Below are 16,504 nucleotides of genomic sequence, written 5' to 3' on the forward strand. Positions count from 1 at the left end.
AGACCAAACTGGAGCTTTTTGGTAAGGCACACCAACTCTATGTTCATAGACTCAAAAACCAAGCATACGAAGAAAAGAACACTGTCCCTACGGTGAAACATGGAGGAGGCTCAGTAATGTTTTGGGGCTGCTTTGCTGCATCTGGCACAGGGTGTCTTGAATGTGTGAAAGGTAAAATTAAATCTGAAGACTATCAAGGCATTCTGGAGAGAAATGTGCTGCCTAGTGTAAGAAAGCTTGGTCTCAGTTGCAGGTCATGGATCTTACAACAGGACAACGATCCAAAACACACAGCCAAAAACACTCAAGAATGGCTGAGAGAAAAGCGTTGGACTATTCTAAAGTGGCCTTCCATGAGCCCAGATCTGAATCTCATTGAACATCTGTGGAAGGAGCTGAAACATGCCATTTGGAGAAGACACCCATCAAACCTGAGACAACTGGAGCAGTTTGCTCATGAGGAGTGGGCCAAAATACCTGTTGACAGCTGCAGAACGCTCATTGACAAATACAGAAATCGTTTAATTGCATTGATTGCCTCAAAAGGTTGTGCAACAAAATATTAAGTTATGGGTACCATCATTTTTGTCCAGCCCTATTTCATTAGTTTTTTTTTTTTTTTTTTAATAATTATGTTAATCAACAATTCAAAAGTAATGGCTGATTTTGATTATTTAATTTTCAATACATTTTTATTTATTGTTACTTTTGTAAGTTTCAAGTGATTTCAGTGAGAATTGTGGGTTTTTCCTTCTTTAACTGAGGGGTACCAACAATTTTGTCCACGTGTGTATGTATATATATATATATATATATATATATATATATATATATATATATATATATATTTATTAAATATAGTAATAATGCATATATATATGCCTTAGGTTTTTACCGGCATGGTATCAACCATTAATATGTGTGCAGACAAGGTTGAAAAAAAAATTATTGCAGGTCCAGAGGTAATTTAAATCCAGCATGAATAGTACATATGGTGATAAAAACCACATGACAAATGCACTACTGTGTGACTCTTTTCTAATATTCTGACACTGATGTCTTGTGAGTTTGCAGTAAGCAGGAAACTGAAATCTAGCAGGCAAACAAAGAACTTTTTTATTTAAATGATGGAACAATGAATCAATGGAACATAAACTGGTGAAAAATCAAATTTAAACAAATTTTTCACTTGAAACTGAAAATAAAACTCCAGTTTTTTTTTTCAGTAACTGAACTAACTAAACTGAAATCCAGCAGGCAAACAAAGAACATTTTTATTTAAACAATGGAACATAAACTGGTGAAAAATCTAATTTAAAGTGGACCTATTATGAAAAACACGTTTTTTCTTTTTTTTTAAACATATATAAAGTGGTCTCCCCTCACCCTGCCAACACAGGAAAGATGAAATGCCATGAAAATCTGCAAGGTCTGTACAGCCCCCCCCATATTAACAATATGTCGCTAAATAACACTTGTTTTTATGTGTTTTCAATATCATCCGTGAAGTACTGATAAAAAAAAAAAAACATGGTTTGGCGGGATTTAATGTTTATTGTTCATACTTTGCACAACGTAACACACTTAAACACTGGGTATATATATATATATATATATATATATATATATATATATATAGTCAAGTCAAATCAAACTTTATTTATATAGCACTTCTCATACAAATAATGCAACACAAAGTGCTTAACAAAAAAACAAATAAACATAAAACTTATTAATGCCCTGCCCCCCTCCCCGCACACACAAGCACACTACAATTCACCCAGGTTATACACACAGACACACGGTGCAGACATGGCTAGGCACAGAGGATCCAGGTGAGGAAACGGTAACAGGGAGCCGTCCACGCCAGGAGGTCTCATAGCCCGCAGCTATGAGACCTCCTAGCTGCGGGCTATGCATTAGCACCTCCGTACTAGCCTGAGAGAGAAACGGGCGGACTCTGGCTATGTTCTTAACATGGTAAAAACCTATCTTCCACAGAGACCATCCCGGCCCGGACGGATAGAGGAGTCCGCACCACAGCGGTAAAGCCGTGGTGCGGAGCTCCACAACCATCCAGGCCAGAACCACCCCCAGGACGACCCCCTGCAGGCCAGAGTCACTCCCAGCATGGAGGCTCCCCATGTGGAAACACTGGAGCTAAAAGCTACAAGAAAGCAGGATAAAATACCCTAATAGAGTTTAAAAAGTATAAAATAACATAAAATCCTAAAAGTATGTCTAGAAAGCAAGACATTAAAAACTAAAAGAATAGGACAGTAAAATGTATAAAATAGACCATAAATAACAACTAAAATATTTAGATAAAACATTGAGATTAAACAAAAATAAAATATGATAAAAAAGGATAAACAAAATATAAAACAGAGCAGTAAGATCCAATAAAAATAAGGGTGAGTATACAAAATTTAAAAGAGTTAAATGAGTCAGTTAAAAGCCTGATTAAAGAGATGGGTCTTGAGCCTCTTTTTAAAAACATCAACAGTCTCTGCGGCCCTGAGATTCTCCGGGAGGCTGTTCCACAAACGGGGACCATAAAAACTGAATGCTGCCTCCCCGTGTGTCCTGGTTCTAACCTTTGGTATGGTTAAAAGGCCAGCACCGGAGGACCTCAGGGTCCATGAGGGTCGATAGGGTAAAAGTAGTGCAGACAAATAAGAGGGCCCAAGACCATTAAAGGAGCATGAGGCTCCTTTTAAGAAATGAGACTCTCTAGCGCCACCCTTCGCCACGACGGCCGTCGGGGGTACTGCAGCCAACAGCGAAGCCGGCACGGGAGAACGGGGAGAACGCGCATGCAGCGTCATGTGACGTCACATCCGCAGCCCAGCGCGGGAAATTCCGGCCCGGAATTGCAGCACATTTTGCAGCACACAGCCTGTTCAAGGCAACGGAGAGATACACTAGAGGGCTCATTCTTTTTAGTTTGGAACGCTTCCTCTGACATTATTACTAGAAAACTTAAAACGTATACGAATTTATTTCATAAATCCTGCCTCAATCCGGCCTCATGCTCCTTTAAGACACTTAAAAACTAGTAAAAGAACCTTAAAATCGATCCTGAAGTGCACAGGGAGCCAATGCAGCGATTTTAAAACAGGTGTAATGTGCTCCCGCCCTCTGGTCCTCGTCAGCACGCGTGCGGCTGAGTTCTGTAATAATTGTAGGTTGTACATGTTCTTTTTGGGAAGACCAGAGAGCAGGGCGTTACAATAATCTAAACGACATGAGATAAAAGCATGCATTAGCACCTCCGTACTAGCCTGAGAGAGAAACGGGCGGACTCTGGCTATGTTCTTAACATGGTAAAAACCTATCTTTGTTATGTTTTTAATATGTGGAATAAAAGTGAGCTCAGAGTCAAAAATCACACCCAGATTTTTAACTGATTTTGAGGGTTTAAAATCCTGTAACTTTGGTAAAAGTTTCTCTCTCTGGCCTTTGGGACCGATGAGTAAAACCTCTGTTTTGCCCTGGTTGAGCTGTAGGAAGTTTGCTGCCATCCATGACTTGATGTCTAAAATACAGTTAAAGAGGGCATCAATTGGCCCAGTGTCATCAGGAGACACGGCGATGTACAGTTGCGTATCGTCAGCATAACTATGGAAGCTGATGCCGTGTCTCCTGATGACATCCCCAAGGGGCAGCATGTACAGATTAAAAAGAGTTGGACCTAAAATTGACCCTTGGGGAACCCCACACCTTATCTTATAGATTCCTGAGGAACATGTATCCATACTTACAAAGAAACATCGATCAGTGAGGTAGGACGTGAACCATTTAAGAACAGTACCAAAGAGGCCGACCAGGTGCCTTAGTCTATTTAATAAAATGTGATGGTCTACTGTATCGAAGGCGGCGGTTAGATCCAGCAGAAGCAAGACTGTGAGTTTTTGGTTATCTAAATTGCACCTGATGTCATTTAAAATCTTTAAAAGTGCTGTCTCTGTACTGTGGTTCATCCTAAAACCGGACTGATGAGCCTCTAAAATGTGTGTTGAGTTTAAAAATTCATTCACTTGATTAAAAACAAGTTTTTCTAAAATTTTACTTAAAAACGGTAAGTTGGACATTATATATATATATTAGGGCTGTCAAACGATTATTTTTTTAATCGCGATTAATCGCAGAATTTCAAAAGTTAATCGCGATTAATCGCATTTTGAATTGCATGTTTAAAATTCTGTTATTTCGCATTTCAAGGCAGTTTTAAGCCCATAATGTAAATCATTTCTTACCATTGTGTCTTAATTGGGAATCAAATGAACACAAAGAAAGAATTTCCTTTTTGACCTTTTGTATTTTCTTTCAAAAAAGTGCCATGTTAGACCAACTTAAAACACTGTCTACTTCAAATACAGTTTTTCAAATTAAACAAAGTGCCATATAGACAGGGCTGCACATAATTATTTTGGTCTGGTGCTCAGAGGAGCCCCTGGATATGTGACTTGGGCCTCCAAAAACGCGGTGACCCGTCTCGCCGGATCGATAAAAGAGGGATGCAGGAATAAGTTATAGGCAAAACGATATTTATTCACTTATAAAGATGAATGGCTCAATATGGTCCTTTACAAAGTTAATTTATTTCAATAATTCAACTAGAATATGGTGTAAAAGTTAATCTATTTCAATAATTCAACTAGAATATGGTGTAAAAGTTAATCTATTTCAATAATTCAACTAGAATATGGTGTAAAAGTTAATTTATTTCAATAATTCAACTAGAATATGGTGTAAAAGTTAATCTATTTCAATAATTCAACTTAAAAGGTGAAACTAATATATTACCTAGTCTTATTACATTCAAAGCAAGATATGTTGAACCTTTATTTGTTATAATTTTGATGATGGAATTGTTTATTGATTTCATAAAATATTCTCTAATTTATTTTTTATTTGGGGTTTTCATAAACTTTGAGCCATAATCAGAGCAGCGTCTTGCAGGTAACTGCTGCTGCACGCAGTGACGGACATTGGCTGATTTATGGTTCCGCGTTGCACCAACGCAGAGCTTACGGGGTAGGATACGCGGGAGCGCGAACGTACGGTGCGCGTCGCCGCGTAACATCATGCAGCCACTTCTCGGCGAACACACATTTTCTGTTTCTATCAACGGGTAGTGGTTCAGTTTGGCGTCTCTTTGTAGTTGGTGGTGGTGGAAGTTTACTTTAGGAAACAGCAAACATGGCGCTACAGAGGAGTCTTCTTCTTCTTGAGGTTTATTGGCGGTTGGCATCCAGTTTTTTCCGGTGCATTACCGCCCTCTTCTGGATCATTACAGAAGAGTCGACTACGGGTGAGTAGAAGGGACAAAAAGGTTTGCGATTAAAATGCGATTAAAAAAAAATAACGCATTATGGATTGCATTAATCTAATCGCGATTAACGCTGACAGCCCTAATATATATATATATATATATATATATATATAAATAATCATATATAACCAACCAACCAGTACTGGAGTTGAGGGGGGATGAGGGGGGACGGCACCTCCCCCTGAAATAAAAACGGTCCAAATCATCCCCCCTGAAATAAAAACGGTCCAAATCATCCCCCCTGTAAAACTGCCATCCCTCCTTTCCATCCCTTATGTAATTTCATCAATGAATGTGGTTTTACTGCTATTTCAACATTTAGAGTCATCACCAGAAAAACAACACCAGAAAAATAACTTATTTGACAATTTTCACCTGTTTCAAGTAAATTTTCACTTGAAATTAGTAGAAAAATCTGCCAGTGGGACAAGATTTTTCTTCTTATTACAAGCAAACAAATCTTGTTCCACTGGCAGATTTTTCTACTTATTTCAAGTGAAAATCTACTTGAAACAGGTGAAAATTGTTGTTCTTTCCAGTGATGAGTCTTGGTTTCAGATCTTCCAAGCACCTGAAGCTGTTCAACGACACCTTCAGAAGACGCACGGTCCTTCCTTGAGCCAGCAATAGTGCATACATGTTATTTATATAAAACTTATGTTTTATTTTTTTAACAATAAAGTTGCCATTTGTGAAAATTCAGTTTTGTGATTTATTTACAGTTAACATGATTCATTTGTCTTGTAACATAAGAAATTAAATGATGAATCAGAGTAAAGAACTATGGTGTAACTGTTTAGAATTCAATTAAATCTTCCCGTGTGGATTAGTGTGAAGACGAGGTGACCCGGATCCCTTTTCAGGTAACTAAAGGCTGATTTATGGTTCTGCGTTACACCAACGCAGAGCCTACGGCGTAGGGTACGCGTCGATTTAACGCAGAACCGTAATTCGGGCTTAAGATCCGTTTACACAGTGTCATAACTGCCGTCGAGCTGCGGGACATCGGACGCTCTCTGTCCACACTAAAACCGTTAAGCCAGTTAGGACAGTCCAATACAAAAAAAATAAAGCAATGGAATTGATTTTGTCACCGAAGCTCCCTCGCATAGGACATGCTTTGTGTACGCAGCCGGCTGCTCTGCCCGGAGAGGCTTTGTCTCCCCCCCTGCTACACGTCATTCAAGCAGCCAATCAGCACAGAGCCTCATTATCATAGCCCCGCCGCTCAGAATTACTCACAGAAAAGACGTTAGAAGCGGTAAAACTAGAGACATGGCCCACAGGCCCGAATTTCTGATTTATGTAGAAAAAACAAGCTTTAGATTGTTTTTAAGACATTCAAGGCCTGTTTAAAATATACATTAAATGCCATAATAGGTCCCCTTTAAGATAAACACATTTTTCAGTTGAAATTGAAAACAAAACTAAAGATTTATTTTTTTCTCAGAACATAACATGTCTAAATTGGTACCTTTAACGGTGCTTTCCGAGTAAAAGCTGCCCCCGCTGATACCAGACATAATTTTTTATCTTGTGTGAATACGCTGATGACGCCTTAGATGACCTTGTCGGGTAAAAGCTGCCTCACACTGATCACATCTGTAAGGCTTTTCTCCAGTGTGAATACGCTGATGACGCATTAGATTACCTGACATGTTAAAAGCTGCCCCACACCGATCACATCTGTAAGGTTTAAATCCAGTGTGAATACGCTGATGATTCCTTAAATGATGTTGTCGGGCAAAAGCTGCCCCACACTGATCACATCTGTAAGGCTTATCCCCAGCGTGAATACGCTGATGACTCCTTAGACTACCTTGTTGGGTAAAAGCTGCCCCACACTGATCACATTTGTACGGCTTTTCTCCAGTGTGAATACGCTGATGACTCCTTAGATGACCTGACAACGTAAAAGCTGCCCCACACTGATCACATCTGTAAGGCTTATCCCCAGTGTGAATACGCTGATGACTCCTTAGATGACCTTGTTCGGTAAAAGCTGCCCCACACTGATCACATTTGTACGGCTTTTCTCCAGTGTGAATACGCTGATGACTCCTTAGATAACTTGACGTGGTAAAAGCTGCCCCACACTGATCACATCTGTAAGGCTTATCCCCAGTGTGAATACGCTGATGACTCCTTAGATGACCTTGTTCGGTAAAAGCTGCCCCACACTGATCACATTTGTACGGCTTTTCTCCAGTGTGAATACGCTGATGACTCCTTAGATTACCTTGTTCGGTAAAAGCTGCCCCACACTGATCACATTTGTACGGCTTTTCTCCAGTGTGGATACGCTGATGACGCCTTAAAATACTTGATGTGGTAAAAGCTCGCCCACACTGTTCACAGGTGTACGGCTTCTCTTCAGCATGAATCGTCTTTCGGACCTTCAGACCTGGTGAAGTGGTGAGGACTTTATCCCTCCTATTTTTTCTCTCTTTGGCTTTATGTTTCTGTAAGGAAAGAGAAAAAGACTTAGATCCTGTTGTTGGTTGACCTGACAAATCCTTTTTCAGTTCAAGTCAAGTGCTGTCCGTCATGTTCGCAGTGAAACAATCAAGAGTTATGTCTGAGTGCTATGTTAAGCATGTTCTGTTATCAAAGGCTCTTGACAGCCAGAAACATTCACATAAAACATCTCAATATGTCAAAACAAAAGTGTGAAGGGCTAAAGCTACCCACCCTCAAAACAAAATCATACATTTTTTATAGAAATTCCACTGAAAAGATGTGGGGATTAATGGTGTAATTTTTGTAAAGCAAATGTTCAGATTTTGGCCGTTGTTTGTATTGTTGTTGTTTCAATCTCTGTGAGCTGGTCAGGTTGAAAATCTATTTTTACAGAGCTGGACAATTTTTTAGCATATATGTTCAATATATGAAATAAATTGCAGATGTGTGTGTGTGTGTGTGTGTGTGTGTGTGTGTGTGTGTGTGTGTGTGTGTGTGTGTGTGTGTGTGTGTGTGTGTGAGAGAGAGAGCGTGTGTCGGGGCTTGAAAATTCTGTTATGTACAAAAGACCTGGCAAAACGGTTTGGGAACCACTGCAGCACCACAAGGACACGGCCTGAAAACTGGGCTGTCTTAAGTGTTGCGTCCTTTGTTCAGGGCTTGTGGACAAACTCAGTGAACCCAGCATGGATTTTTTTTGTACCTTTGGAACTTTCATTTATTGAGGTGAAGTTTATTTGGTTTTGTCTGATTTGAAGCCAATTTAAGGTGTTTCATGTTCATTTAAAATTATATGTTCATTGTTACTACTACTGATGAGCCCAAGTTATTATTATCGTGCATTCCTTGACTGTTAAAAGTATTGTGTTGCATTCAATACATTAACATAAGAATAAAGTTATTAATCTCCAAATGGAAATGTTTATTCAGAGGTTCGCTCATTACATGAATAAAAATACTTTTGAATTTGAATCCCATTCACTAATGCCCTGCCTACAGTATACATCTATATTATATATTCAGACGTAGACAATTTTAAAAGTCTCTTGGGAAGGTCACGTGATTTGTGTTTTCAGCTGCTCAGTTCAAAGCTACTGACAATGAAGATCTAAGATGGCGGAGTGAGTGGCAGCATTTTTGCAGGCTCCGTTAAGAGGCACTAATTAGTCCTTGAAAATATTTATATTTTTAGGTAACAACCCAAACTTATTCACTTGGACATTGTTGCTCACTTAAATTTACCAAAAGAAAGCACACTTCTTCAAGCTTTCTCTTTGGACACTTAAGAAGACTGTTGGCAAGTAGATCTGTTCTGGGTCTCTGGAAAGCGCCTAGAGACAACTTTTGTTGTATTAGACGCTGTATAAATTAGGGCTGAACGATTAATTGCATTTGCGATAATATCGCGATGTGATAAAACAAGATTTTCTAATCGCAAAGGCTGCGTAGGGTACGCGTACCGCGTACCCTACGGCGTTGGCTCTGCGTTGGTGTAACGCAGAACCATAAATCAGCCTTAAACCACACCTGCAGCCCGTCAGCTCATCAGGAGGAGAGGATAAACAGCGGGGCTGCGAGTTGTTCATTGCTGGTTCGTTTTGTTAACTCTGTGAGCTTTGTTGGTTTGTTTGTTAGTTTGCTGGTGGTTTTTTTTCTCTCTGTGATTTTTTTGTTATTTATGAAGAAGTTCTGAGTTCCCTGTGAGGAAGGTTTTTTTTTTGCTCCCTGTGGGAGTTTTTCTGTGTTTTTCTATTAAACTACGCCTCATTTTGGCTAAAGTTTAACCCGGTTTGGTGTCCTGTGATTGGGTTCAGAGAGAACGACCCATAACACTTGTGTACAGCCGTGTGTAGACGTGTTAAAGAGGTAAAGCCACAGATTTGTTTTTTCTTTATGGTTGTAATCTGTGCTTTAAATAAATCTGACATTGTTTATTATAAAACAGACTGATTTATTGCTTGTGTAGTTGAAAAATACATGAGAACAGGACCTTGAAAAAAATAATCGCATATTAAATCGCAATATAGAGGAAAAAAAATCGCAATTAGATTATTTTCAAAAATCGTTCAGCCCTAGTATAAATACAATTGAATTGAATCTGGAGCAAATATGTCCGAACACGACTACTCTTTAACTGCTCTCCTGGAGGCGTGTGGGGACAGCGATATCGAGGACATTGAGGTCTACGTAAACTCCTCTAAAGGAGGCAAACTTAATTTGAGTCACACGCCTAATAAAAGTCCACACGCAAAGAAGACGAAAAATAGGGGGAAACAGGATGGCGAGGAAGAGGAGGCGACCAGCGCTGCTATTCTCCATGCAGTTACGGCTCTAACTGGAAAAGTGGATACGCAGTCTGAACTGCTGAAAAGTCCCTTCGGTTGGGTGGGCTTGAGTCTTTTTCTAATGTTATAATGGAAGTTTAAGTCTTCTTGAACATGAAGAATTTTGTAATAAAACTAAAAATCTGGTAAAAGAAATTGATGACTTGGACATGTCACAAAAAATGAAAACAGCAAGGCTTTATTAGTAGTATAAACAATTTTTGTCACAAATCAGATTTAACAGAAGAAGAACAAGTCAAACTGCAGGATCTACAAAACCAACTGGATAATCTTTATGTGGAAAAAGAGAAAGGGGCATTTATTCGCTCAAGAGCTCGTTGGCTAGAGGTGGTGAAAAAAACACTTCTTGTTTCTTAAGTCTGGAAAAACACAGACAGACGAAAAAGAAAATTCATAAACTGTTGATTAATAATACCAGCATTGATAACCAAAATCAAGTGAATGAGGAAATAAAAATGTTTTATAATAATTTGTAAAGGTCAAAATTTTCAAGGGAGGATTGTGAACAGTTTTTTTTTTAAATAAGGGGGTGTGGAAAAGAAATTGATGAGAGTTTTGTGCAAAATATGGAGGATGACCTTAAAATTGAAGGACTCAATATAGCAATTAGACGAATGTCAAAAGGGAAGTCTCCAGGGCTTGACTGTAGGGGTGGGGGGGAAAGTGACTGTATTGAAACTGACAGTTATGTGATGTTTCTTGATTTTTTCCAAGGTGTTTGATACTGTTGAACATTCTTTTTTGTTGACAGCTCTGCACTTTTTGGGTTTTGGGATTCATTTCTGTAATATTGTTAAAATGCTATACACCGACATCAGCAGCTCTGTTTCTCTTAACCCTGGAATGACTCCTAGATCTGCAGTGTTGCGTGGTATTCGCCAAGGCTGCCCGATTTCACCAAAACTTTTTATACTGCCAACACAACTACTAACATTGCTTATTAATAATTCTAAGGATATTCAATGAGTCACAATCTTCAGCAAAGAATTTAAGATAAGTCAATTCGCAGATGATACGTCTATGTTTTTAAAAGATAATTCAATGGTGAATGAGGCTTTTAATACCATTTCAATCTTCTCCAAAGCATCCGGATTATCTCTTAATATTATAAAATGCAAACTTCTCCCTATACATACAAGCTCTGAATCCTCTATTGCTTCAATTGAAGTCAAACCGGAAATTAAATATCTAGGATTAACAATATCTAAAAATCTAATTAGAAGAGAAGACACTAATATCTCCAGCCATATATTAGATATGAAGAAATCACTCAGCCACTGGTTAACTAGAGACCTTACTATTTTTGGCAGAACCAATTTATCTAAAGCGGAAGGTATTTCCAAACTTATTTATCCTTGTCACTCATTATATATCTCCTCAAATAATGTTAATAAAGCCAACACAGTTATTTACCAGTTCTTGTGGAGGAATAAAACACATTACATCAAAAGATCCTAGCTGGTTAAGGAGTATGTCAATGGTGTTATTAAAGCTCCAGAATTCCAATCTATGATCGGCACATTTAGAGTGAACTGGATAAAAGCCTGTCTGTCACAACGAAACTCCATGTGGTTTCACATCCCAAGATCTTTGTTTAAGAAGATAGGATGTCTAGATTTCGTTTTGAAATGTGATTTTGATGTGAACAGGATCCGCATTAAGTTGACTAATTTTCACAGACAAATACTTAGTTTTTGGAAAAATGGTATTTGTCCACAACTTCTCTCCTCATAAGTCAACCAGGCTGTGGTGCAGGGTCGGCGCCAGAGTAAATATTCAGAGGGGGCACAAGGCTTATTAGGGCGGGCACCAAATCAGTCGTGTAGGACAAAATTTTAAGGAAAAAAGTGCATTCTCACTGTTTTCCTATTAATAATCTGTCTAAAACAGCCTTTCTCAACCTTTTTTCAGTCATGACACCTTTCAAAAGTGAATAAAATCTCACGACACCCCAAAGTAAAATATAATTAAAAACCGCACTGCATCGCTCTGACTGTAAATGCATAAGTCCTGTTTATTTTGTATCAATAACTTGAACACGATAACTGCAACAGAGTAGAAGTCATCGTTCACTGTTGTGCTTGTTTGCCACGCTGATGGACAGAAACTATGGTGATTTTTAAAAGAAAGACTGCCTAAAGAGACTTTTCCAGCCGGCTTCACTTTGAACGGCCGGTGTGAACCGGCTGTTCAAAGTGAAGCCTGATTTGTGGCTCCGCGTTAAATCGACGCAGAGCCTACGCCGTAACGTACGCGGCGAAGCGCACTGTACGTGCGCGTCGCCGCGTAAGCTATGGCGCAATCTCTGCGTTGGTTAACGCGGAACCATAAATCAGCCTTAAGGCTGCGAGCGGCGACTGAGGGGGAACAGTTTCACCAAGAGTAGAAGGCAGCGCCGGGCAAGTTATGCCACAGTTTGCAGATGGATTGTTGATGCGTGGGCTAACGTGTCTGCTGGGACTATTTTGTGAGCTTTTGCAAAAGCGTGCATTTCCGAGGCGCCGCACGGCACGGAAAGTGACTCTGACAGCGAGGAAATTCGGACTGGCACAGCTGATTTAGCGGAGCTCTTTAATGTGTGCTTGTGTGTGTGTTCTGCGGCGCGCGCGCGCACGTGTGTGTGTAGACGGCGCCTTTTCGGTCGGTGCACCGTGTGTGTGTTTTAAATACAGAAATGACACTGAGGGTATGCCTTTCCACACGGCGCCCGTATGGTCGATAAAATACGGTATTTATATATGAAATGTCAGAATAGGTAATTTTTTGACGACACCCCTGAAGCAGTCAGACGACACCCCAGGGTGCTGCTACTGAGCACGCGCCGTCTCCTTTCACTTCCGGGTGAATCCCCTCCCCCGGGGGAAAACCCCACCCGGGGGAAATTCTCAAGCATGCGCAGACTGCAATATCAGATGCAATATCAGATGTCCCCGTATACATGGCGTTAACAACCCAGTAATATGACACTATTGACAACATTTGTTGAATTCATTGACCTGATGTGCTTGGTAATGTATTTTTGGGATAATTGGATCTTTATAATTTCGAGCCTGGTTAGATATGGATGATCTCTGTGTCGAATTATACATTTTTTTCTGCAAAATTTGGATTAGCAACTGTAGAATTTCTAAGACGATTTGTTATATCTTATAGGACTCATAATATGTATGCATCAAAATGTTAATTCAAGGCTAAGGCAAAATATCGAGATATATATCGTGTATCGTGACATGGCCTAAAAATATCGAGATATTAATAAAAGGCCATATCGCCCAGCCCTAGGCTAACGTTAGATAGCATTTAGGAAACTAAACTACACTACCACTAAACTATAACCATAACCAGCACATTAATTACAGAAAGTAAGGCATTATTTAGAGGAGTGTATTTAGCTGGCACTGAACCCCATGCTGAGTTTCACAGCAGTGGTGTTGCCAGTGTGCCCTGGCTGAGCTTCAACATCCACCCTATTACTTATCCATTCATTGGATGGTTCAGTTCTTGCAGATATGAGGATCTTTTTTGGTTTATTAGTTCAAAGTTTGTTTTTATGTATAATAGATCTATTTTCATGAAAATACGGTATATATTTTATTTTGGCTAATATGGCTGTTATCATGAAAGAAACGGTTGTCATGTTCAGTTTTGAGGTAGAAGGAAGCTTCTGGCCAATTCCAATGTTTCAAATGTGATTTCTGCATCATAAATAATGACTGATTAGACACCAAGATCATCCATATCAGACAGTCCCGCAAATGATGGCTGCCATCTTTAAAAAATGGCGGCCATCTTGAATATTAAATGACAACTTCTCAATTATCCAAGAGACATCTACCAAGTATTATATGTGGTAAATATGTCCAAAATATCATATTATGTCCCTAAGTCACATAAAGAGAGTAGTTTCTGGCATCCATTTTGAAAAATGGCTGCCTTGGGCGCCATGTTGAAAATTCACGATGGCTCCACTTCCATATCTTTTTGGAATGCCTTTGGCTATGTGTGTACCAAATTTCATGCTTGTATCACAAACTGAACGATTGTTTTGGTTATCTCCTGCACTAGTTTTATTAACAATTTTAAGATTTTTTTCACATGTTTCAAAAGAGTAGAAAACAAAAATGCAAGTAAAATAAGTCTAGACATTACTTGTTATTCTAATGTAATAATTCATCTCCTTTTCTATGCTCCATTATGTGAATTTAAATGCTTAATTTATTTTGTTATTCATATGCACCTTTTAATTCTTAGAGCGCCTGTTTTTTTGTTTTTTGTATTCCTTACGAGAATCCCCATTTTTTATTTTCCTTTCTTTTCATATTGCATTTAAATTGATATTTGTCCATTATCCTCTTTGAGAGCTTGTATATTTACAATAAAGTTTTGTTACAAAAAGAAAAGAAATAAAAAAAGCTACTGACAATGAAATAAAGCGTTTGGATCATCAGCAGTAACCCCCTTTACACCAAGCTGGTTCCAGGGCTGGTTCTGGGCTAGAGCCAGACTTAGCACCAGTTCTTTGGTTTTACACAGCCTAAGCACCGGCTCCTGGCTCTCAAAACTGGTGCTACGCCAGCCCTCTTTGGTTGCTGGGCCAGCTCAAAGAACCAGTTACGTCAAGGGCTGGGGGCGGGGCTGGGGGCGGTGTTACTGAACAACCAAAGCAGAATAAACACGGAAGAGCGCCGTTTTTAAACAACGGAGCGTTGAAGACGGCGGTTAAGTTAGCAGACTCTTTTATTATTACATCCATTTATTTAATAATGAATGTAAAACAGAAGCAGCAGTGGTCTACGGTACAAACCATCAACAGTAACGTCGGTGGAGCCCGCCGATGGAGCGCAGCCTCGCGTCCGAGCCCGCTCCCAGCCCGTCCCCGCGGGCCGGGAATTTTTATTAAATAAATGGATGTCATAATAAAAGAGTCTGCTAACTTAACCGCCGTCTTCAACGCTCGATCCATTTATTTAATAAAAATTCCCGTCCCGCGGGGACGCCTCCCAGCCCGCGGTTCTGGTTCCGCGTTACACCAACGCAGAGCCTACGGCGTATGTTACGTAGGAGGAGAGGAGAGGAAAGGAGAAGAGCTCCTCAGGAGAGGAGCTCCTGTCCCCCGGGGCAAAATATTAAAACTTAATAAAGTGCCATATTAACAGCGCTACAGCAGGAATTAAAACAGCTTTTAATTGTCGGTTCCTCATATGGTGTGACGATCGACGCAGAGCCTACGGCGTAGATTACGTGGCGACGGGCGCCGTACGCCGTACCCTACACCGTAGGCCTGCGTCGATTTAACGCGGAACCATAAATCAGCTCCGGAGCCGGCATTCAGCCAGAAATTTTCAGATCAAATTTCTTAACAGGCGTTATTTGGATAAACTGAGCCCAGGTTGGGGATCTTAAAGGTTACTTTTACGCCTGAAAAAATATTAAAACTTAATAAAGTGCCATATTAACAGCGCTACAGCTGAAATTAAAACAGCTTTTGGCTCTAAGCTTCCTGATCAAGGTAGGGATGAAAACGAGGGGGAGTGGTGACGTGATGACGTGGCTCTCTGGCCAGCTGCAGGCCAGCACCAGCTTGTGTGAAAGCAAACGGTTCTTACTTAGAACCAACCGCGAACCAGCACTAGCACCAGCCCTGGAACCAGCTTGGTGTAAAAGGGGTAGAAAGAGCGAGGAGGAGCGGGAATGTGGACCTGAACACTGACCTGCAGACCAGCGGAGGAAGAGTCTGCTTTGGTCCTGCTGCTGGACTCCTGGTCCTGGTTCTGATCTCGGTCCTGGATCTGGTTCTGGTCCATCTCCTCCAAACACGTGTCCACCACTCGAGTGTTTCCTGCTGGTAAATGTAGGATTATCGTCCCGGAGACTAGAATGTTGTATTTAGAGGGAAATGTTCTCCCCCGACAGCGCTGTATTCACTCTAGTGTCTAATAGAGTCCAACACAAACTCACCTCTTGGTAGCGACATTCATTTGTCAGAGAACCTCCCGAGTCCGACTGCCGCGGGGCTACTGCGCATGCTCCTGACTACTGTGGCATGCTGGGAAATGTCGTTTTCATGTCACCTTCGTCATGATATTGCCGTTGTGTTTACTAGCAACTCGCATCCTATTGGAGCAGCGGGATCACGTGACGACCGCGCCTCGACCCGCGGGCCAAAATCTTCCTCCGCTCAGAAGAAACTAGTACCGTTTTGCGGCCCCGATCTCGGGACTCTTGGGGGGTTTTGAGCTCTGGACTTTTACTGATCAGGTAAGCATGAATCAATCTTTTTGATCATACAGACTGTGTCGTCTCCAAAGGTGGGAGCGGGATGAAACGATAACGGGGTTCACCTTACGGCCTAAAACTCTCT

The 16,504-nt window shown here is 40.4% G+C and overlaps 2 protein-coding genes across 2 annotated transcripts in view; one reads left to right on the forward strand and one right to left on the reverse strand.

Annotated features, from left to right (window-relative positions):
* Window positions 1–5,860: 5,860 nt before the first annotated feature.
* Window positions 5,861–16,285, reverse strand: LOC133422633 (zinc finger protein 501-like). The gene is made up of 3 exons (XM_061712659.1): window positions 16,102–16,285; window positions 15,855–15,985; window positions 5,861–7,800 (listed from the first exon to the last, which is right to left on the reverse strand). The coding sequence occupies exons 1-3, from the start codon at window positions 16,115–16,117 to the stop codon at window positions 6,868–6,870; spliced, it is 1,080 nt and encodes a 359-aa protein (XP_061568643.1). The 5' UTR covers window positions 16,118–16,285; the 3' UTR covers window positions 5,861–6,867.
* LOC133422669 (zinc finger protein 239-like) overlaps window positions 15,897–16,504 on the forward strand; it is a 28,665-nt gene continuing 28,057 nt past the window's right edge. The window contains exon 1 of the mRNA XM_061712692.1: window positions 15,897–16,401. The gene's annotated coding sequence lies outside the window, so the exon portion shown is untranslated. The remainder of the gene's footprint in view (window positions 16,402–16,504) is intronic.

This window comes from Cololabis saira, chromosome 21 (assembly GCF_033807715.1).
Source record: "Cololabis saira isolate AMF1-May2022 chromosome 21, fColSai1.1, whole genome shotgun sequence".
NCBI classification, from domain to species: domain Eukaryota; kingdom Metazoa; phylum Chordata; class Actinopteri; order Beloniformes; family Belonidae; genus Cololabis; species Cololabis saira.

Bases quoted from the DNA above. Each gene is read 5' to 3' on its own strand.
- LOC133422633 (XM_061712659.1), bottom strand. The intron at 7,801-15,854 runs GTCAGTGTTCAG...CTTTCCTTACAG, and splicing joins CTTCCTCCGCTGGTCTGCAG to AAACATAAAGCCAAAGAGAG.